We start from the raw sequence: 24,759 nt of genomic DNA on the forward strand, positions 1-24,759 counted from the left end.
AGCTTGTTTTACAATACTGGAACTTACTTTCAGATGTCTGCCCTGTAATGCTTGGTATAAACATGCTAATACTCTATAAGAGGTAATTATTTTGTTCTTGTTTCAAAAATATACCCAAAACTGCACAGTCACCAATTTATTGACTGGTAAAGGAATCTGTTTGTAAAGCCTCATTTTGTTGCTTTCAACCTTCTAATATCTTTTTCCACTCATCAAAAGAATTTCAATATTTTATAATGTGCAATAAATCTTAATTTGTGCTATTTCCTTTGACACACTTATGTTATAATAATATGAGACTCTGTGTAGGGCTGATCACAATCGACAAGATATACGAGCTAAGATTTTCCCTTTGAAGAGGACAAAGGTCGATGCTCCTGAAATTGTGCCTTCCATTGTCTTACCTGTTAAAAGAAAGGAGAGATCCCTTTCATCATTAGTTGTGAATACTCCTCGAGTATCAACGCATTCAGGCTTAACAGGAAGGAGAACAAAATCCACTGCTAGAAGGGCTTCCTCCTTACGTGGATTGGGTCCTATTATTGAAGAACCCTCAAAAGAGGTCAAGAATGATGAAGATCATGCTGAAACTTCAAGTCAGAGTAGAAGGAAGGTAAAGGAAATAGGACAGTTCTTTAATTTTAAAAGGGTTAAGTTCAAATACGCTCTTACACCCTCTAAACTAATTTATTAGCACCTATTCCCCCTGAACTGCAGACAACAGTATTTCTCCTGTTAGGTTGAGATGTCATGTTTTTTTTTCCATGTGACAATAATTTATCTTTTACCCTCAGTTTAATGAAACAAGACTAAATTGCGCTTTGAAATTGAGGAAAGAAAGTTATGCTTTCTAAGGTTTCAAGGGTGCATGTGCTTATAGAATAGTTTAAGGGGTGTACAGGATGTGAGTGCTTATAGAATAGTTTAGGGGGTATATGTGATTTGGCCACCATGGTGCAGGGGTTGTATCTGCAATTAACCATGTTAAAAATATTTGCAGATTAAGATGCAGCAAGTATTCTGCAATTAACCATTTTAAAAATATATGCAGATTAAGATGCAGCAAGTATTGCATACTAACAGAGTTCTTTTCATTCTTGGAGCAGTTTCACTGTAGATATGTTTACTGATACAGTTTACTACTTTTTGCAGATCTCTTCTACTGTGGATACATCTGATTATACACTTAACAAGAACACTGATTATACCAAAGGATCCCCTAAAGATAAATCTGAACTTTGGAAACCCTTAAATTGTCTAGTAGAGGCAGCAAACAGAACAAAAGCTGTTAAGTCCAGTTCACAGAGTTCGGATATCAAGGAAGAGCAAATAAATGGTGCGGATAGTGAAGTTGTTCTGGATAAAGTAAAGGTCAAAGAACATCCAAGTAAGCCCAAAATTCAGGAAGATAATAATAACAATACCTCTACATCTTCAGTAAAGGTGAGAGCTCAAAGACTTCAACGCAAGAGAAAGAGAGATCTTGAAAACTCAGCACAAGCTCTGGTAGATGCTGCTTCTGCTACTCATGAAGGGAGGAATTGTCCAATTTGGCTCGCTTTAGTTCCTGCTATTGACCAGTGAGAATTATTTCCCTATTTGAAGATTTCGGTAGTATTTCTATAAACTATAAATGTTTTCGGTAGTATTTCTATAAACTATAAATGTTAACACCTTTCTGTTTCTGATGCTTGTTATATTGTGTTTAGGAAAGGAGATGCGGTATTGCCTCGGACATCTACATGTTACTTGAGGATTAAGTGAGTTCTATTGGTTTCAACTTAACTCTTGATGCATCATTTCATAGTATTTTCTATTGTTTGATTATTTAAGACTTAATTGCAATATATTCCATAGAAATGTATCATTGACATCTAGAAGTGAAGGCTTATTATTCTGTGCCATCTATGTAATGAACAACTCAAGAAATATGATAACAAACAGTAATCCAATTTAGATGGTCATGAACCCCATGCGGCATAATTTCAAGTAGAAAAGACAAACAAATCATCTGTACAAAGACAAACAGATCTTCTGTACCAAGTCCTTAGGACTGGAAACATGAATCCTTTATCTATATGCACCTCCGTTGTTAACTTAGCAACCGACTCATATTATTTACTCTCTAATATAGCTTCAAACCATCTGAGAGACTTTCACTTCACCTCTTCCTTTGCCGAAGCTACTTTTGACTTCCAAGAAATTGTTCATTTTTTATCATCTCTTTCTTTTTTCTGTTTCCTACTTGAACATCAACCGACCTTTACCAGCCTATTTCCAGTTTGTCTTTCCTTTTCCATTAGGTTCAGTTTTTGGTTTCGAGTCTATTGGTGTCATATCTTGTTGTAGCTACATATTCCTTAATATGAACCATAAGGATACGATGCTAGACTTGATTATGAAATAGCTTTGGTAAAATATATGTTACTCATCTTTCCTGCTTGACTGATTGTATATTATTTTTTCTTCGCTAGAATTTTAACTGTCAGCTTTGTTATGTGCATTATTCTTGTTTGAATGGTAACATGGACGCTAAATATTTGTTTTTTTCTGTAGAGATGGTAACTTACCTGTTTCTTTCGTCCGAAAGTACCTTGTGAAGAAACACAATCTTGTAAGTGAATCTGAGGTGGGTTTTCAATTCCTTCAAATATATCGGTACTTTTTATTGATTACAGGTTTCAGTCCTTGCTTTTCCCCTAAACCATCAAATTTGTCCCTCCTTGCCCCTGAACTATTTTTGGTATCATCTTTGCCCCCTAAACTATTAATTTCGTTCATGCTTACTCCTGAATTATTTTCGTTCTCACCTTACCCCCCTGAACTGTCACTTTCCTCTCATAAATCCAATTAAAACACCCACAAAATAATAAACAAAAAGTGGCAACTTGGTACTAGAAGTTGTAGTTCAGTAGGTAAGCAGCAGTTAGTTCAGTAGTTTAGGGGGCATTGTGAGAGGAAAAATAGTTCATGGGGGTGATAATGAGACGAATTCAATAGTTTAGACGGTATATGTAGGGACTAAAAAGAGTTCAGGGGTAAGAAGGGATAATTTGATAGTTCAGGGTGCAAATAGGTCCAGAGCCTTGATTGCCAGACTACTATCATAATATGATGATGCACTGGATTCTTGTTTTGGTTCATTATGGTACAGTAACTCTGAAAATTCAAGACTGACAACCTAACATAAATCTTCCTTGTGCCAAGGGTCGTTATGTCTAATGACGTAACATCCTTTGTAAGTAAGATCAATTTTCTTTCCTACTTGATTAGGATTAGTTCGCTTTCTTAACCTGCAGCTTGTTACAACCATATTATCTACAAATAAAGAGGTCATTAGGATAAGTGTGCTGCATCAGTTATAAATTTATGATTTTGCATAATGGTGTTCTTTATATTGGGGGTTCACGCAAGCATCAAAATGAATTAGAAGGAGTGATATACTTAAATAGAAAGTTTCATCTTACTCTGCAAAAGATCTAATTCTCCTAAAAAAGAAACTGAAGTCTGATATCTGGAGAGGGTTACCCTCAAATTTAGATCAAAAGTCAGGTTAACCTGCAGATGATGGATTATGATGTTAATGCAACAATTCTCAATGACTTGCATTAGGGTTTGTCACGTTCAGTTCTTTAATCATTCAATCTGTAATTAACTCAAATCATCAACTTTGTGTAACAGGTGGAGATTACTTGTCGCGGCCAAATAGTGAACCCTGCACTTCCTTTGTACAACTTGGCTGAGATTTGGCTACAGTCACAACCCCCACAAAGAGTGCAGGCAACAATTGGCACCTCGGCCAAAGATTTTGTTCTGGTTCTCAATTACAGCCAAAGAGCTCCGGCTTCATAGGATGCCCTCAATCAATTATTCTGCTACATCATAATTGATGGAGTTTTAGAATCTGCTTTTTTCTTGTTTTTTTTTTCCTTTTTGTTCAGTGTCTCTGTTTTATTTTCTTTTTCTTTCCCCCCCCCCCTTTTTTTGCTTGCGCTATTTAAAGCAATAAATATGAGCCAATAAGCTCCATTGTTGCTTGTAAGACTTTCTTGGATGTGATAATGTATTTATAGGTGAAATTTGTGTCATTGGAGAGCTTATACAGTTTTGATTATACCATTTCTGTTTCTTTGTTGCCCGTATTTGTTAATGTCACTTGATAATATTTGTATCTTTGTTAAATACTTTCAAACCTGTTTAAATACTTGGTTTGATATTGGCCCACTTTCTTGAATTAACATAATTTTCTATTTGTTAATGTTTCTACTATTTTAATTTGTTTAGTTGGAAAGTCATATCTGTTAGTAAACATATTTGTTTATCAAGTGATTATAAACAAGCTAAAATAAATTTATGTATATAAACAAACAAGATTATAAAATTGGACATGAAATTTTTGTCAGTAAACATATTTATCCATTGATAAATTTCAGACCAGCTAAAAGAAAAAATGAAAAAAAAATTATTTTCTTTTTCTTTCCCCCCCCCCCTTTTTTTGCTTGCGCTATTTAAAGCAATAAATATGAGCCAATAAGCTCCATTGTTGCTTGTAAGACTTTCTTGGATGTGATAATGTATTTATAGGTGAAATTTGTGTCATTGGAGAGCTTATACAGTTTTGATTATACCATTTCTGTTTCTTTGTTGCCCGTATTTGTTAATGTCACTTGATAATATTTGTATCTTTGTTAAATACTTTCAAACCTGTTTAAATACTTGGTTTGATATTGGCCCACTTTCTTGAATTAACATAATTTTCTATTTGTTAATGTTTCTACTATTTTAATTTGTTTAGTTGGAAAGTCATATCTGTTAGTAAACATATTTGTTTATCAAGTGATTATAAACAAGCTAAAATAAATTTATGTATATAAACAAACAAGATTATAAAATTGGACATGAAATTTTTGTCAGTAAACATATTTATCCATTGATAAATTTCAGACCAGCTAAAAGAAAAAATGAAAAAAAAATGGTTAGATTAGATGATGCTTTTACATGTGTGTATATTAATAAAACAAAGATTATTGATTTATAAGCAAATGACGCGTAAATGAAATCTTATAAAAAAAGAAAAAGAATAAAAAAAGATAATTGAATTATAAAGTTCCGACATGAATATAATGTTTTACAAAACCAAGTGAGGGTATATAAGTGAGAATTAGGGGAAACTATCAGGTATCTTACTGCTAATTAGCGACCGAAAAAGAAGAAAAAAAATTCACAAATATAGATCCGATCCCCTCGCCAGAACTCCAGACCGAGTCCAGCAACAAAAAACCTAGAAATCGAGAACTAAAAGCTCAAAAACTCCGAATCCGCGAATCCAGTAACGAGCGCTGGTCCGAAGACAATGCAGCAGGTAAATCCAAAACCCTAGCTCCGAAAGTTCAAAAAGCACCATTTTTCTCTTTCTCGATTCTTTTAATTACTAGAAAGAACCGTAGAAATTGATCACAAGCTTGTGTTTTCTGTGGTGACGGGTTGAAGGGGGACGGTTCAGAGACGCAGGTGACGTGGGAAGACCAACAGAACATCAACAAATTTGGGAGACTCAACAATCGATTCCATGAGCTTGAGGATGAGATCAAGGCCGCCAAAGTACGCTTTTTTCTGTTGTTTATATCGTCGATTATATGAATTTGTATCTAATTGGATGTTTAGGTTGCTATTTTGTTGGAGGGCTTCAACAACAAGCTGTAATTTTAGAGCTGTGGACTTGGATTAAACAGGCTTTCTCCCAATTATTTACTTCAAGTTTTGTGTCATCGACATTAGAAATGAATACCAGAGGACAAAGTATAACGAGATCAATGTATTTAGTATTCTGCTCCATCATCCAGTTCCTGATTCTGGATGGTGTACACAACTTCTTATGAATATATGAATATGAAGCTTGAAGGGATCTGGCTCGTGTGTGTGTGTCTATATATATATATATATATATATATATATATATATTATATATATATATATATATATATATATATATATATATATATATATATATATATTTATATGAGCAAGACTCCTATCACTTAAGTTGATGTCCACCAAAGTTCCTAGCCACAATTTATTAATATAAAACACCTTTTTATATAATACAAGATCCCTAGGCAATATGAGTGGTTAAAAACTTTGGTGGATACACTATTCCCTATCCACTTAAGTTGACACAAGTTTTCACCATATATATATATATATTATATAGAGAGAGAGAGAGAGAGAGGAGAGAAATGGGTATATGTTTGGTAGTTGGTACCATGCACAAATTTTGTGCTTGGTAGTGAGGTGATATATTCTTCATCCACTCATCCAATTCCCAACCCTCCCCAACCCATGTGAATGTGGGGCCCCGATTTCAATGAGTGGAGGGAATATGCCACCTCACTACCAAGCATACTCATTTTTCTCATACACGCACATGCGCGCGCACACGCACACCACACACACACACACATTATATTATAATATATATATATTATTTATATATATAATATAATTATATATATTAATATATATATATATATATATAATTATATATATTTAATTGTTAATATAATTTATATTATTTACTAATATTACTAATATATTAGATAACTATATAGTATAATAATAATAATATAATAACATACAATACTAATATTTAATATGTTGGTAATGTATTATATATTATATAGTTAAAGCAATATGATAATAATAATTATAAATATAAATATCATTAATACAAAAAACTCTAAATGATATATTAATAAATAATATAATATAATAATATAATAATACACTATACAATAAAGTAATATTTTATTATTTAGTTATTATAATATTATTTTTTTTAATAAAATAATCTAATAAACTAATAATTATACAATTTTATGTAATAGTAATTATATTTAATAATAAAAGTTACTATAATAATAATATAAAATAAATAGTATTATAAAGAACATATTATATATTAAATGTAACTTATATATATATATATATTATATATATATATATATATATATATATATATATATATATATATATATATATATATATATATATATATATATATATATCCTTCACTTTAGTTAATTTGTATTATAAAACTTTTGGGACACAAACGAACTTGCCCTACAGGATATGCATACACCTTTAACACCCTGGATAAGTTCTTGACTGTGAGCTGGAGATTGAATAGGGTTTATTCCATGGGGGCTTAACAAACCTATATTGGAGATGGATTGATGGAGCCATATGGAAGTTATCCATGGTGTTATCGTCATTAGCTTTCTCAATGTTTTAGAAAGAGCTAGGCGTTTCTAGGCGCCAAACAAGCGCTAGCGCCCAGGCGATTAGGCGGACGCTTAAGCACTCATAATAGCGGCTCATAGATATTTTTAACATCAAGAGAAGAAGGATTGTTTTTCAAAGATTCAATCATTATCCTTACTTTTTTGCTTGAGATAGACTTGCACATAAAGTTTTGATCTTCAGTACATTTAACCTCGGCTAATTCTTTCTTCAACCATTACTTGCTTAATCAAGCAATATACATACCTTTTCTAACATCGATATAGTCCGCGTAAGCAGTCCGTTCTCTCCTAGGCGCCTCCCAATACTTAGACGGGCACCCTAGGTATCGGTTAGGTTTTAAGGCGTGCTTAGCGCGGCTGAGACCGCTTTTTAAAGCAATGGCTCTTCTATATAAGGTATCTATCTTATATTTGAAGCATTTGGGTGGATACACTTGAATGAGAGTGGTTATCTCCCTCTTTCTTCTGATATACTCAGTGTTATCTTCGTGCCCCCAGCCGACCTGCATGTATTTATAGTTGAGGGAAGAATTAGAAAATTCCTGATTCAAAGCACACATGACACATAAATTTTTTGGACATATTAAACTTTGATGCTGTTCCTATGCCTTGTTGTCTCTTTTTTCTTCTTTGGATTTATTTATACACATTAAATTAGTTGGTAGTAGTAAAATCATAGAATTATTAGGTATGTTAACCTTTTCTTACTTTTAGGCTCTAGGCTTATTACTTAAATATCATTAACGACTATAAAATATACTAATCTTAAGAGCAAGAACGAGATTTATCCAGAGAAGTTTTTCTCCTTAGTAAAGGTACAGGTACCAATTTCTGGGGGATCATCTTTTTGCTATTTAGGCTCCTTAGTAGACTTCTTACTTTAGACATCATAAAGAAGCCTTAGAAATATACATCTTAAAGGGAAACATAAGAATTAACCAGAAGTTTACTCCTTGGGCCTTATAAAATCAGATTCTACAGTCATATTGTAAGCATCAGCATATTTGTTAATAAATTATAGAACCTGCATATTTCCTCTGTTAATTTTCAGTTTAGGTGAAATTTACTTCATTAGTTGATATGTATATTATCACGTCGTCGGTATTGTTTTTAATCTCTTTGGCAACTTTCTTCAGGACTATAGGCTTATCATGCCTTTAGCATTGCCTGAGTTAAAAATTGCTTATGAGTTATGCATGACTTTTTATTTGATATCTTAGATGTGATGAGCGCTTTCTGATTTATAAGAAAGAGGTTCATACTAAGAATTCAGCCTGTATAAAAAATGAAATTAAAAAAATAATAGGATTTATAACATGGTGATATCTTAATTTCATTAGTTAGAAATCCTATTCTTACAATGGATTGAACTATATATTTATCTGCTTAAAAAATCTACTACAAGTTATAAACAGTTCAGATAAGATACAGATACTTTTTTGGATCTTAGAGCCTCAAACCACCTGTCGAACCCTTCCTTTTTTTCTTTTAGTGTAAGGATAGCCACTTAATCTTATTGAATTTTAGTTCAAATCTTTCACAAAAAGTAATAATAAATCTGCAGAACCTTCTTCTCAGTATTATTTTTATGTCGATTTTATATTTTTTCATATCACTCCTTTCACGTTATCTAAAGTTAACCACATAGAGATATGTCACAAGCCGAGCTAAAGAAGCTTAAGTTGATGTCCACCAAAGTTCCTAGCCACACATTTATTAATATAAAACACCTTTTTATATAATACAAGGATCCCTAGGCAATATGAGTGGTTAAAAACTTTGGTGGATACACTATTCCCTATCCACTTAAGTTGACACAAGTTTTCACCATATATATATATATATATATATAGAGAGAGAGAGAGAGAGAGAGAGAAATGGGTATGTTTGGTAGTTGGTACCATGCACAAATTTTGTGCTTGGTAGTGAGGTGTATTATTCTCATCCACTCATTCCAATTCCCAACCACTCCCCAACCCATGTGAATGTGGGCCCCGATTTCAATGAGTGGAGGGGAATATGCCACCTCACTACCAAGCATACTCATTTTTCTCATACACGTCACAGTGCGGCGGCGCGCTACTAGCACACTACACAACACACACACATATATATATATATATATATATATATTATATATATATATAATATATTATATATATATATAATATATTTAAATATATATATATTATATATATTTTAATTAGTTAATATAATTTATATTATTTACTAAATATTACTAATATATTAGATTAACTATATAGTATAATAATAATAATATAATAACATACAAATAATAATATTATATGTTGGAATGTATTATATATTAATAAGTTAAAGCAATATGATAATATAATAATTATAAATAAATATTATTAATACAAAAAACTCTAAATGATATATTAATAAATAATAATAATATAATAATATAATATATACACTATACAATAAAGTAAATATTTTATTATTTAGTTATTATAATATTATTTGTTTTATAATAAATAATATCTAATAAACTAATAATTATACAATTTTATGTAATAGTAATATATATTTAATAATAAAAGTTACTATAATAATAATATAATAATAAATAGTATTATAAAGAACATATTATATATTAAATGTAAATTATATATATATATATATATTATATATATATATATATTATAATATATATATATATATATATATATATTATATATATATATATATATATATATCTTCCACTTTAGTTAATTTGTATGATAAAACTTTTGGCACACAAACGAACTTGCCCTACAGGATATGCATACACCTTGATACACCCTGGATAAGTTCTTGACTGTGAGCTGGAGATTGAATAGGGTTTATTCCATGGGGGCTTAACAAACCTATATTGGAGATGGATTTGGATTTGGAGCCATATGGAAGTTATCCATGGTGTTATCGTCATTAGCTTTTCTCAATGTTTTAGAAAGAGCTAGGCGTTTCTAGGCGCCAAACCAAGCGCCTAGCGCCCAGGCGATTAGGCGGACGCTTAAGCAGCTCATATAAGCGGCTCATAGATATTTTTAACATCAAGAGAAGAAGGATTGTTTTCAAAGATTCAAATCATATCCTTACTATTTTGCTTGAGATAGACTTGCACATAAAGTTTTGATCTTCAGTACATTTTAACCTGGCTAATTCTCTTCAACCATTACTATGCTTAATCAAGCAATATACATACCTCTTTCTAACATCGTATAGTCCGCGTAAGCAGTCCGTTCTCTCCTAGGCGCTCCCAATACTTAGACGGGCACCCTAGGTATCGGTTAGGTTTAAGCGGCTGCTTAGGCGGGCACTCCGAGACCGCTTTTTAAAGCAATGGCTCTTCTATTAGAGGTATCTATCTTATATTTGAAGCATTTGGGTGGATACACCTTGAATGAGAGTGGTTATCTCCCTCTTTCTTCCTGATCAAAATACTCAGTGTTATCTTCGTGCCCCCAGCCGACCTGCATGTATTTATAGTTGAGGGAAAGAATTAGAAAATTCCTGATTCAAAGCACACATGACACATAAATTTTTTGGACATATAAAAACTTTGATGCTGTTCCTATGCCTTGTTGTCTCTTTTTTTCTTCTTTGGATTTATTTATACACATAAAATTAGTTGGTAGTAGTAAAATCATAGAATTATTAGGTATGTTAACCTTTTCTTACTTTTAGGCTCTAGGCTTATTACTTAGATATCATTAACGACCTTATAAAATATACTAATCTTAAAGAGCAAGAACGAGATTTATCCAGAGAAGTTTTTCTCCTTAGTAAAGGTACAGGTACCAATTTCTGGGGGATCATCTTTTTGCTATTTTAGGCTCCTTAGTAGACTTTCTTACTTAGACATCATAAAGAAGCCTTAGAAATATACTCATCTTAAAGGGAAACATAAGAATTAACCAGAAAGTTTACTCCTTGGGCCCTTATAAAATCAGATTCTACAGTCATATTGTAAGCATCAGCATATTTGTTAATAAATTATAGAACCTGCATATTTCCTCTGTTAATTTTCAGTTTAGGTGAAATTTATCTTCATTCAGGGGCAAGTATGATTCCGGAATGTATAGTTATCACGTCGTCCGGTATTGTTTTAAATCTCTTTGGCAACTTTCTTCAAGGACTATAGGCTTATCATGCTCTTTAGCATTGCCTGAGTTACAACCAATTGCTTATGAGTTATGCATGACTTTTTTATTTGATATCTTAGGAGTATGATGAGCCTCTTCTGATTTATAAGAAAAGAGGTTCATACTAAGAATTCAGCCTGTATAAAAAATTGAAAATTAAAAAAATAATAGGATTTATAACATGGTGATATCTTAATTTCATTAGTTAGAAAATCCTATTCTTACAATGGATTGAACTATAATTTATTCTGCTTAAAAAATCTACTACAAGTTATAAACAGTTCAGATAAGATACAGATACTTTTTTGGATCTTAGAGCCTCAAACCACCTGTCGAACCCTTCCTTTTTTTTCTTTTAGTTGTAAGGATAGCCACTTAATCTTATTGAATTTTAGTTCAAATCTTTCACCAAAAAGTAATAATAAATCTGCAGAACCCTTCTTCTCAAGTATTATTTTTATGTCGATTTTAATATTTTTCATATCACTCCTTTCACGTTATCTAAAAGTTAACCACATAGAGATATGTCACAAGCCGGCTAAAAGAAGATTAAAAATCATGCCTTCAATCAAATAATATACACAATTAAAGATTTAAGTAGTGGAAACAATCAATTAGTAAAAACTTAATGTGATCATCAATCTCAGTCATCAAAATACTTATTTTTTGTAGATAGTCCCATTTCCTATCTAGATAGGAAAAACTTATGTTGCTTCAGAATGATTAATGCATGAACTGTTGTTTCAGAGTGATGAATGCACGAACAAACTAACTTTGGATACAACAATCGTATTAATAGGTTGTGTAGGAAACATGAAGACTCATCCAGTTAAGTAAGTGAATTTCAAAAGCGTGCCAGACAAGCTCTCCAAAAATTTACTGTGATTATTTTGAAGGAGGACTTGGGGACGAATTTACCTTGAGGAAGGACAAAGCATTTCAAAATTTCTATAATGCCTTCTTCTCATTATACTATGATATATATATGTATATATAGAGCAAAACTTGTGTCAACTTAAGTGGATAGCAAAAAGTTATCCACCAAACTTTTTAGTCACTCATATTGCCTAGGGATCATTGCATGATATGAAAATATTTTTTATATTAATAAATGAGTGGCTATGAAGTTTGGTGGACATCAAATTAAGTTGATAGGAGTTTCTCTCTCTTTCTTTCTCTCTCTCTCTCTCTCTCTCTCTCTCTCTATATATATATATATATTCAATTTCTAGAAATTATAGGAAATGTTTTCCACTTAAAATATGATTTCCTTGTATTTCTTAAAAAATTTATAGGAAAAGTTTTGAGAAATTAAAAAGTACTAATTTTTTTGTTTTTTGTACTTTGCTTGTTTGGTTCAAAACAAGAAAATAGCTCATAACTTTATAGAAACTTTGCTTGTTTGGTTCAAAACAAGAAAATAGCTCATAACTTTATAGAAAATAACAAGATTTGGTAGATTTTTAATTAAATATGGTATGTGTCAGATTTCTGGTGATTTCCTCTTATTTTGAGAGGAAATTGCTTTTTGTAAAATTTGGTTTTGATATTTTATAGAAAATATTTCTGTAAATTTTTTGTTGAACCAAACACAATTTACAGAAATTTCTGAAAAAACTTTTAATTACAAATTTACCATTGTCAGATGTTTTGAAAAAAGTTTTCTCAAAAAGTGTGCAACCAAACAGCCCCTAAGGATGCACCTTGAAAATTAGATTATACGCAATCAATTTACTTGATCCACTCCGTTCATTTTGATCTATATGATTTGGATATCATGTAAACAAAAAATTAGGTATATTTGATTGTTTTTACTAATGCATCAAGTGATAGTAAAATTAACGGTTTATAACAACACAACAAAAAAGACAATGAAAAATATGTGTTAGAAATATTCACATATCATGATTTTAATTTTGTAGATATTTTAAGACATTTAGATCATGATGAATGGAGCGGATCGTCCATTAAAGTAGCCCAATTCATACATTGAGAGATGCATCCTTAGATGTACCCTAAGGAGCCTCCTTAGGTACATATTACCCATATATATATATATATTATGTCAACTTAAGTGGACCATCCACCAAACTTTCTATCCATTGATGATACTTAGGGATCCATACAAGATATGAAGAGACTTTATATCATACTCCATTTAAAAGCAGGAGTTCAGAAAAATCTTTTAGTACACAAAAATACCCTTAAAATTCAAATATTAATCCATTAAGTAAGAGTAAGTTGATAAATTGATGAATTCTTATTGGATATACATAGTATGAAGATAAGGATATAGTTTAAATTGAAATGTTGAAATGTAAACCTGAAAGAAAGAGCAGCTTAGGTAAATTAGACGATTTATTAAATATTAAATTTACCCCTCTCGCTCTTATATGTGATCAATGATCAAACTATAAACAATTATTCACGTGCTACATGATTAATAATACCAAACTGAGACAATTATTCACATGATATATGATTAATAATTACATACAACATGGCGATCTCTCACAGATTAAAATTCAAGTAGTTCACGGTACGCTTAGATTAATTAGACGATTTATTAAATACCAAATTTACCCCCTCGCTCTTATATGTGATCAATGATCAAACTGTAAACAATTATTCACGTGCTATATGATTAAAAATATCAATCTGCAGACAATTATTCATATGCTATATGATTAATAATTACACACAAAATGACGATCTCTCAGCGACTAAAATTGAAGTAGTTCAAAGTACTGCACAATTAGTTTCAAAATTTAATCATACTATTATTATTTAAATAGAACTCTATTTATTATTGTTATCCTCTTACATGCAACACCATATACCAATATATATAAGCCACCAAGAAATTATAATAATTTTTATACCATTTTTATCTCCTTCTACATGTGTGTGCCTTTGTTATTAGATTAGATTAGATTATTTTAAAACAATTAATTATATTGTATATTTGATGTTTTTTAGATCAAGAAATTACAATAATTTTCATCGTACTTTTATCTCATTCAACAAGTATGTATCTTTGTTATTTTCTTCTTATTAGAATAGATTATTTGTTTAAGACTTATGAATTATAAAATTACAACTTTTTTCACAGTACTGTCATCTATTTTCTTCCTATTAAATTAGATTAGATTATTTTAAAGTAATTAATTATATTGTATGTTTGATTTCTTTTCAAATCACAAAGTGCAATTATACTATTAATATATAAATAGATATTGTTTGTATTAAAGTCAAAGAGAATCTCACACGTATTTTTGATCTCAATGCCAATTATAATACTTATATATGAGTTTTGGTTAAAATAAATTTCACGTATGGGGTTAACTTATATGATCATACTTTAATCGGATTAGATAATTTAACATTTTTCTTTACATCCAAACTCTTCCACAAAACCAAGAGATTTTCAAAATTAATCTTGGGGGTTGCTTGCATTAAAAAATTATGTTAAAGGGTCAATACAATCTGTTTTATAGTTTAAGATTGTCAACACATTTTGTCTCTTATCCATATCAATTATGAGTAATAATATAATTTATTTGATCCAAGTATATCCTAATATATTTATGGATTCTTATCTTGTCTTTTGCTCTTTATCATGCACAAACCTAGCAATTCTTATTCAATTCCTTCTTTTTTCTTTTGTCTCTTGACATTGTCTTTTATTCTTCATTATGTACAAACTTTCTATCCACTCATATATGAACTTTCTAACCACTCATATATAACAAGAAAAAAAATCAGTAAAAACATAAGAAGGCATTACAGAATTCTTTGGAAAGCTTTTATGTTCTCCTTCAAGGTAAATTCCTGTCTGTGTTCGTTATTCTGAAGCAAACAGTAAGTTTTTCCTGTCTAGATAGGAAATGGGACTATCTGCAGGATTAGGTACTGTACCATTTACTTATTATTTAGTGCGTTTCTATGAAGAGTCCTAGTGCATCAGTTTTTAGCTTGGATCCGCAGGTTTCAACCAAGAGTCATAACATGTAAGAAATATAGATATGTCAACCAGAATGCGCTAGTTAGCAACCCCTGGAGGTGTTAATCCATGTTAGAGATTTATAAATTGGGTTTTCAGGATTTTGGCCCTGCAAATCATTGGTAGTTTGACATAGGTCCCTGAATGTTGATAGCTCGAAATAAGTACCCTAAAACCTTTAAGTTACATCAAACAAGTCTTATAGTTTGCCAACAGACTCAGGTTAATTCAAGTCACTGCAGGACTACCGACTAGTCATCACAAACATTGTGTTTTAATGAATAAAGTTATTGAACTAAAAAACTTTTTTTACTGAAACACTTGAGATTCCAATCGACTGGTGGAGGCATGTTTGCCGCTTTATGCTCGAACTTTCTTATTGATTAATTCTGTTGATGTATCTCGCTCAAAAATGAGGCTAGTTAGAGTAAAATTGATGTCAAAAAGATAGGTTTAGCTCCCTCATCATCCTTTCAACTAAATTTTAGGTCTTTTACATAAGGATTCTTAAATTAGTATTGAATCTTGTCGAATTTCCTTTTTCTTTGTTTTCTTCATACGCAAAAAGCTGCCTGGCATGGTTTAACTTTATTAAGACAAGAATTATAACAAAGTGTCATCATGGTTGGTGGTTTACACTCTTAGAGTTCTTACCCTTCCTTCATTGTTCCTTTGAAGATTAAATCACACCAATATTTACAAGCCCTGCCCCTTCTATGTATAGGTTTTGCATCAGGTTGAGTCAAGCTGACATGATTATCAACAGTCTGGATGCGTGTTTGAAGGATTTACCATTTATTATTAGATGAACTGATAATGACCAAATCTAATTAAATCGAACCACTCTTCTTCGAAGCCCCATCTTTCAATGATTAAATTGCCTGAATTTAATGCATGTGCTAGAAAGTTACGGAAGAAGTGGGCGATGGACTATAATTATTATATTTTAAACTTCAAACTTAGTATAATGTTCCTTATTATCATATCAAATGTCAGTTCTTAAACAGCCATAACTTCAGATGCAAAAAAAAAAGAAAAAAGAAAAAAGAAAAGAAAAAAGTCACAACCATGAATTTTGCACCACAGACAATGCTATTCTTTTACATTATCCAAAAACATGAAAATTACATTATAAACTCATTCTTGATCCTTAATTGCCCTTGTGCTGCTGCAGGAATTAAATGAAAGCTTGGAGGATGCGGGGAACGAGCTTATCCTCTCTGACGAGGATGTGGTCAGATTCCAAATAGGTGAAGTCTTCACTCACATGCCAAGGGAAGATGTTGAGGAGCGGTTAGAAAAGATGAAAGAGGAAGCTAGCAAGGATCTTGAGAAACTGGAGGAAGAGAAGGAATCATTGGTTGCTCAAATGGCGGAGCTGAAGAAGATCCTTTATGGGAAGTTTAAGGACTCCATCAATTTAGAGGAGGATTGATTCAAGTCTGTTGCATCGCCCCATTTCTAGTCGTTGGAGTTCTTGACTTACTCCTGTATGGCTTGATACTTTTGTGGCATTTTGATTGTTTGTTTATGTTTGATTAGCTATGGTGTTTGTGCAAATTTGAAAGTGAAAGTTCTAGTATTTTTATGATTCTGTTTTTGCTAGTATGCAATATATGCTAGATTCCTTGAGTACCTGCCTGCAAAGTGAGCTTTGTTTCACGTATCGTCGAAAATTTGTTTGTATAGTCTTCATGAATTATGGTCCCCGAGCTCAACGAACCTGATGATGCGCAGCATTCTATAGTTTAAAGGTTCACTTATTGCTGATATATCTCGTCGTTTTTATGGCTTCGAACACCACTGCCTAGGTTAGCGCTCGTCTACATTTTTGCAGTCACCAGTTTGTGTTGCTTGTTATTCAGGCAATCACAGGATGTATCGATTTTAACACTGTAACGTCTTTTGGTCGAAGACGTGTGTGCTAGGCTGAATTATGTTCTATCGGCTAAAAGTTTCACACGAATACAAAGAAGGCAATGGAGCTCGTAATTTCGCAGTAAAGTTTGCTACGATATAATGGGAAATCTTTTTTATCCATAGACGAGACAACGGGAGAGGTCTATGAGATTTTGTTATAACTATTCTCTAGGAGTCTGGTATCTGCATTCTAAAGTTAACAAACCCGAAAAATGAAATTAACAACAACAACGACAATATTTTGAGTTACTATAAGAAAGGTCCCAAGTTTAGTTTTGGAAACAAACCAAAAGTTCTGGCGTCTAGATACCACTTATCGCGAGCTATTCAAAGATCAATCCGGACGGTTGTGAGGTTTCAATATGACTCTGTGATTCTTTTCTAGAGTGGGTCATGTGTAAAAAAGAAAAAGAAAAAGGAGCATTGTTTTCTCTCGGGGAGAATTTGATTTCATTCTTCGACGCTATCTGCATTAAATAGTTGTATTCTATTTACGATTCCACGTTGCTCATTTTCTGCATTTCTATATCAAGGAATTTTTTTTTTGGTGAAGGCATAATCTTTGCTAATGAGCTGTTAGCCTGTTACTTCGGTGAGCTATTTTGGTCGAAATTTTGGCAAGCAACCAAACTCAAAACAGTAGCATTACTCCACTCCAGCAATTCCGAAAAAGGACTTGGCGCCACCTCACCTCTCAAGGTATCTCCTATTGAACCTCCATGCATCTTTTCCCCCAAAATAAATACGTAGCACTTTAAATATGGCTAAATTTGTCGTAATTGTATTTAGATCCTCTCCAAGTATTCATCTTCTGTTGTTTTAAAGAAGGAAGAAAAAAAAAACTTTATTTACTAGATACTGATTTGTTTTAAAAAAAAAAATTTGATCTGCGGCAAGAAAGCAAATTGAAAATTGGGCTGCTGATATCATGTGATTCTGCACAAGCTTGCACATCTCGCATTGCAAGTGTTTGTCGAATTGCCAATGAAACAGGAACCCCTATGGCTGCTTACAAAAAACTCGTCTTCGGCTCTTTTTCCGATCTCAATCGTGTCATTTTGAGAACAATTCACATATCAAAATGCTCAGCATCTACTCTATCTAGATTCAATAGCACAAGGGAAAATGATGGCTTTTGGTTGCGAAGATTAGACCATAAAGACTGGCTTGCACCCAATGAAGTCCTCAAAATTTTCATGCATTTGAGAGACCCTCAACTTATCATAGGTGCATTCGATAAAGCCTCAGCTCGTATTGATTACAAACCCAGCGAGGCTCTATACAGTTTACTCATCGACAAACTTGCCCGTGCAAAAAAATTCGACGCCATCGAGCCTCTACTAGAAAAGGCAAAGCAAGAGAAATGCAGGCTTTCTGATGATTTCTTCCATCAGGTAATCAAAATTTACGGGCATGTAGCGGCCAATCTAGAACAAGCCATCAGAACACTTCAAAGAATGCCAGAGTTCCATTGTTGGCCGACAATTAAAACCTTCAATTGTGTTCTTAATATGCTTGTGAATAATAAACAGTTTGATACTGTACATGAGGTTTTCTTGAGCGCTCCTAAGTTGGGTATTGCTTTAGATACCTGCTGCTTTAACATTCTCATCAAGGGTTTGTGCAATTGGAATAAGCTCGATGCTGCATTTTTGTTGCTCGATGAGATTTCAAAGCACAAGCGTCGACCGAATGTTACTACTTATTCGACGTTGATGCATTCATTATGTAAACATGGGAGAGTTGATGAAGCATTTGAGTTATGCGACAGAATGGAAAGAGAGAAATGTTATCCTGACACAGTAATGTTTAATGTTTTGATTTCGGGTCTTTGCAAGCAAAGGAGGGTTAGAGAGGGGATCGAGCTCTTAAAGGGAATGAAGCTTAAGGGATGTTATCCGAACTCTGGGAGCTATCAAGCGCTTGTTTATGGTTTGGTTGAATCGAAAATGTTTGCAGAGGCTAAAGATATTATGTTTGTGATGGTCTCTGAAGGCTTTTGCCCGAGTTTTTTGTCGTATAAATTGGCTATTGAGGGTTTTTGTAGTGAGAAGCTTCTAGAAGATGTTGATATGGTTTTGAAGCAGATGGTGATGCAGGGGTTTGTTCCAAGGATGGGAACATGGAAGAAGGTTGTTCAATGCTTGTTTCACGAGATGGAGTGCTCTTATTCTCTGAGTTCACATATTGATGAACTAATTGTGTCTTTAGATTAGAATCTCAATAAAAGAGACTTGGATCAGCGTTCGATTTGGTTTTTTACTTGATTCTTATTTATGTAGAATCACCTTTAAAAAGTTTTGTCTCGTGTCCTGTATTCTTGTTAGATTTGAGGCTATATAACCCATGACGCACCTCTAAAGCTAAAGAGCATTTGTCACAAATCGTGCCATTTGTTGTTGGTGTTGTGTTTTTTTTTTTAAACGCTATTTAAGAGGAACCATGATCATTGATAGTAATTGGATTAATGCATCCTGTTGTTGGAGAACTTCCACCTGCAGTAACAAACATCTCTTTATGAGTATTTTAATTTGTAGTGGTATTCTCATATAGATATTTATCCATAGTTTATTTTATTTTTACACTGTAAGAAAATCTCATAACCTGCATCAGATATCGAACTTCTCAATAACTCAACCACCATCATACTACCCTGCCCTAGTTTTCCTAATTTACCTCCGTACTCCACCGCTGCTCCTTCTCTAGTTTTCCTTAAACAACACACGGTAGCTGAAGAAACTAGGAAATAATGGACGCTACTTGCTTTCTTTATTTTGATCAATTTGATTTTATCTTCTTCTTTCTTCCCCCACCTCCCTCTTGCTTTTTGGCACTTTACTGGTCTACCTACTATTTCAATCTATCACTTTTTTTTTTTATTCTTTTTTAGTGAGAGACTGATTAGATCTATCATAGTTCATTCTTGTCTATCATGTCACGGTGTATCATCATTGTTCATAGTGGACGGTGAAATACATTATTCATTCTTTCTTAGTTTTTTTTTTTTTGCCCTCGATCAGAAAACTATCTATTAATTAATACAGATGGTTGAGATTCTCTCCTAGCATGAAATAAGAGCTAAAGCAAATTAAAAAAAAACGATTCTTATGATTTTCTTCATCCTGGATTGCACCAAAGCTGTCCGTTATTTTTCAAAACGATTGGATTTATCTCATCAAAGACCATCCCCTAATTTCTTGCATCAACTCGCACACGAAAAACACAGATCAGAATAGCTTTCCTCACAAACCAACAGACAAAGAAAGACTTTTTTGGCTTAAAAAAAAAAGCTAACGTAGCAAGAAAACTATAAAGAGCACGAAAATGTCAAACATCCTTGACTCCTTGAGTTCGTAAACCGCAAAAAAAAAAAAAAAATCCCTTAATAAGTCCAAGTGAAGGGAATTAATTGCTTCTGTCACACTTAATAGGTCTATATAGACCCTAATCTATACACAAATATTCTTATGCTAAAGTGCCTTACCTTCGGAATTGATCCAATTCTCGACTTGTCCTCTTATCATTTTTAGAAAGCGACCAAGGAATTGATTTGGTTTTGTTTTCGCTAATAACATCAACATTAATTCGGCCATGGACTTTCTAATGTCAATAGAAGAATATTAGGGTGTCATCTTAATGACATCGTGTCGCTCTCTCAGAAATAAATTAATTTGTATTAGATAATAGAGCATATAAAACCTTACAGAATAATTTGCATGTGACGCTACACCTACTGCAGTGCTAGTACTTTGGAGTTACAATGTGGACTGTGTATACATGGTACTCTATGAACGAGCGGGGGTGTACAATTTTTATTAAATATTTGAAAGATTCCAAAATTTTGAGTTACTTCGTTTGACGATTAACTTGTTAATTAATTAGGAAAACTAATATTGAAACTACTTAATTGCCAAATGAAAACTTACGCATAAAAATGAATAAGATACTTGAAAAATATTTAAATCCTCGGTTAAAAAAATTAAAAAACAAAAACTTAGTCAGCTCAGCTGTTTGGTGAATTATTAACTCATGAAAATCTAGTCTTTTAATTCATGTGGACGTTTTGCCTTTTTTTTTTTTGCTACATTGCTCGGATCGCATAGATAGAATATTAGTGATTGTTGATTTATAGATTACATCAATTTATAATTGATAATGAATAATGTATCATGCATGTTCTTCTTTCTCTGTGATTATCTATAGAATGGGAGGACTTTTTTCAGATTTGAATTTCCCACAAAAATAGACATGATTGTTCGATGGACTCCAAGCCGTCCAAATTGAGTAAAATGAACTGTTTTTTATGCAAATATTCCTACTGATTACTCAATTGCACCTTTAACAGGTATAAGAAAAAAGATTGGTATTCAAGACACAAAAAAAATATCTCCTCTTTTTTTCAAAACAAAATAAGTCAATTTCATCAGGATTTTGGACTAGGCACCCAAATCGAGTGACGTTGAAGAAATTGTTGAGCCTTATTTAAGATAGATTCAAGTCAAACCCTATTTCTATCCGTAGCCGCACAAACCTAGCTTGAACAAACAATATGGTCCCATTTTGTCTTGTCCATAGCTTACCCTTGAATTTATTCAAACCCATACACCTAAGCCTCTACCACATTTAATTGGGATTAGGATGATTGAAATATTTTTTTTTAATTTCAATTAGTATGGAATAAATGTGTCATTTTCTATGAGCTTTTGCTTCTAAAATGTGCTGTTTGGAATCAATGATCCAATTTTTGGGTGCTCAATGTGCATATTTGTTTATGTACCTTGTGATTCCAAAGCTTATTAGTTATTTGGAAAGCAAGCAAACTGGATGAAATATTCAATGCTACTAAAGTATTTGATTCTTTTGTTTCCTTCGGAAGGAACAAGAGAAGCAAAAAAGAGAGAGAATATCCATACACCTATCAAAAGTGTATTGCCTCTCACACTAACCTCCTTGAAAAGATTGCATCGTTATTGTTATTATTGATTCTTGATCTTCTATTAGAAGCAATTTGCCATAAGTTAGCTTTTTCTGATCTTAGTGGGTGTTAGTCAATTGGGACATTTTCATGCAAAAAATGAGATAATTGGTAAAGTGGAATAATTTTTCGCTAGCAGGATATTTCAGTGGGATAAATAGGAACAATTTTGTAAAGCAGGATATTTTGATAAAATAACGTGTGATAATTTTTTATAACCATAAAATATATATTTATGCATTTTGAAGATATAAATATTATTTATGTATTTTAAACTTACTATTATTGATTGATAATTGCTTACAAGAATGTTCTTTACTATTAAATAATTTTTGGTTAGACTATAAGATATTAACAATTATTATTATAATGATAGTCTAATAATGATGATAACCATAATAGAAAAGAAGTAAAGAAAAAAAAATATAAAAAATAAAAAATAAAAAAAACAAAATAAATATGAGTTCTAGTTTTTTACCTCCTAGTTCTAAGCTAAAACTTGGAATAATTTGAGCGATTACAACTCTCATTTTTGTATAGAAAAATAAAAAAGTAGAATAATTTTGTACCATTATCCCAATTCTAGTTTTGTTAGAGTCCTACTTGACTAACACTATAAAATTTTGTTTTAGTTTTAGTTCTATTTGACTAACACCTTAAAAATTTATCTCACATATTATCTCAGTTCCAATTTTAAGTTCTAGGTGACAGAGACTATTTGCAGAGATGTTCTCGTGACCAATTTACTCAAAAGAAACTGAAAACCAAACAACTTTCTTCGAAAATTCATTTATTATGTAGTGCAAATTCTATCAGAACATCCTCTCAAGATAACCTACACCATTCAAGAGCGCTAGGGGTTAGTTTAGGAATTTTAATCATTCTATCCATGCGCGAACTACTCCATTCTTATAGAAATGTTTAAGATCCTTTATTCATTGCTATGTTGCTATGTTGCTATGTAGCAATGTTTTAAACCAATTTACTCATTAGACACAAGTTTTGGAGAATCTCAACTGAACTCTCATTATATACTAAAATGTCTGAACTGACCTTAATTGGTGAATATAGAGAGAGATGCAAAAACTTCTTTTATTTATATCTTTAAAACCACCAAATAATTTCTCCGCAATAACAAGCACCAGTAACTTCGCTTAGGGTCTGTTTGGATGGACATAACTATTAGAAGTAAGAAGTGGATCAAAGACGTAACTTCCTTAATTATGAAGTAGAAAGTAGCGGAAGTAGTACTTGTTTTGTTTGTTTCATATATTTTTAGAAGTAGCGGAAATAATACTTCATTATCTTCTTTTATTTATTTGTTTGTTTGTATAGAAATTAGATATAGTATTTAAGATCATCTGCCCTTGGTAAATCTCTAATTTAAGTGGACCTCACTTTTTATCCACTTCCCCTCTACTTCTGAGCTTTTAAGGGAGGAAAAAAATTTAGGAAGTAGGAGTGCCACATAGACGTCACATCTGTATTTATGGAAGTAGCTGAAGTAGTCTTTTCGGAGAAACAAACATAATTTTTTACTTGAAGTAGAAGAAACTTCATCTACTTCAGTTACTTATTTGCTACTTTCGTGCAAACAAATAGGCCCTTAAAACGCCCCCGACGCAAAATCATGCCCTTTTTTATTTGAGAATGAGGTGTCACATTCTTTCCTTGTCTTAAAAGAGTCACTGGCATACGCTTTAAATAGCTAATCTCAACACGGCGGTGGTGGTTAAATAATAATCAACAGTAATACAGGATTATAATGCAAAAACACCAATAAAATCTTCCTCCTTGTCACCCCACCTCAGCAGCCATTTATGTGGGTCCCACCCTACATCTAATTTATTCACTGTTCAGCTCTTTATCAGTTTATCTCATTCTTTTTGCAGCCTTTGCTGTTCAAAATTGTTTTATTGACTTAAATGAAATTACGGAAATATAAAAGGGCAAAAAAATACTGTGAGTAGCATCAAAAGGGACAGGGAGGGGGGCTCATAATGACATTGAAATATTCGCTGATGAAAAAGCGAAGGAAAATGTGGATGTCATGATTTGACGCTAATTGACAACTAATTCCTCGCAACGTAATCGTCAACCTCACAGTACTTTTTTTGGCCTACATTTTAATCCGTAATCACGGATGATTGCTCTCGCATCTCTATGCAATTGGTTTTGCAACCCGGATCCGAATTGTGACCCGACCCGTTTTGCATCTGACTTGAAGTCCACCCACGTAGCTGTTTTCTCCCCCAAAATGTTTTTGGCCTACATTTTAATCCGTAATCACGGATGATTGCTCTCGCATCTCTATGCAATTGGTTTTGCAACCCGGATCCGAATTGTGACCCGACCCGTTTTGCATCTGACTTGAAGTCCACCCACGTAGCTGTTTTCTCCCCCAAAATG

General features: G+C 32.4%; 3 protein-coding genes across 5 annotated transcripts in view; all 3 read left to right on the forward strand.

The window, feature by feature from the left end:
• Positions 1-4,138, forward strand: part of LOC109834639 (E3 ubiquitin protein ligase DRIP2-like) — a gene marked incomplete at its 5' end in the record, with an annotated part of 10,051 nt that extends 5,913 nt beyond the window's left edge. Inside the window, 5 exons of the mRNA XM_020402672.1 lie at positions 310-613; positions 1,153-1,580; positions 1,710-1,760; positions 2,557-2,629; positions 3,682-4,138. Coding sequence (XP_020258261.1) covers positions 310-613; positions 1,153-1,580; positions 1,710-1,760; positions 2,557-2,629; positions 3,682-3,852 — 1,027 coding nt within the window. The remainder of the gene's footprint in view (positions 1-309; positions 614-1,152; positions 1,581-1,709; positions 1,761-2,556; positions 2,630-3,681) is intronic.
• LOC109833047 (probable prefoldin subunit 4) lies at positions 5,187-17,090 on the forward strand. The gene is made up of 3 exons (XM_020400586.1): positions 5,187-5,362; positions 5,491-5,601; positions 16,630-17,090. The coding sequence occupies exons 1-3, from the start codon at positions 5,354-5,356 to the stop codon at positions 16,888-16,890; spliced, it is 381 nt and encodes a 126-aa protein (XP_020256175.1). The 5' UTR covers positions 5,187-5,353; the 3' UTR covers positions 16,891-17,090.
• Positions 17,637-19,742, forward strand: LOC109833048 (pentatricopeptide repeat-containing protein At3g14580, mitochondrial-like). 3 transcript variants are annotated; one of them, XM_020400587.1, is made up of 2 exons: positions 17,637-18,074; positions 18,273-19,742. In XM_020400587.1, the coding sequence occupies exon 2, from the start codon at positions 18,377-18,379 to the stop codon at positions 19,589-19,591; it is 1,215 nt and encodes a 404-aa protein (XP_020256176.1). In that variant the 5' UTR covers positions 17,637-18,074; positions 18,273-18,376; the 3' UTR covers positions 19,592-19,742. The 3 variants fall into 3 exon arrangements, with proteins under 3 accessions (XP_020256176.1, XP_020256177.1, XP_020256178.1); XM_020400588.1 differs by having other exon boundaries at positions 18,277-19,742; XM_020400589.1 differs by having other exon boundaries at positions 18,321-19,742.

Source organism: Asparagus officinalis, chromosome 3, assembly GCF_001876935.1.
Source record: "Asparagus officinalis chromosome 3, Aspof.V1, whole genome shotgun sequence".
NCBI lineage: Eukaryota > Viridiplantae > Streptophyta > Magnoliopsida > Asparagales > Asparagaceae > Asparagus > Asparagus officinalis.

What these genes read in the sequence shown, in the direction of transcription:
- LOC109833047 (XM_020400586.1), top strand. An exon ending in ATGAGATCAAGGCCGCCAAA is followed by an intron (nt 5,602 to 16,629) that starts GTACGCTTTTTT and finishes GTGCTGCTGCAG; the next exon opens with GAATTAAATGAAAGCTTGGA.
- LOC109833048 (XM_020400587.1), top strand. Translation starts at nt 18,377, where the DNA reads ATGGCTGCTTACAAAAAACTCGTCTTCGGCTCTTTTTCCGATCTCAAT.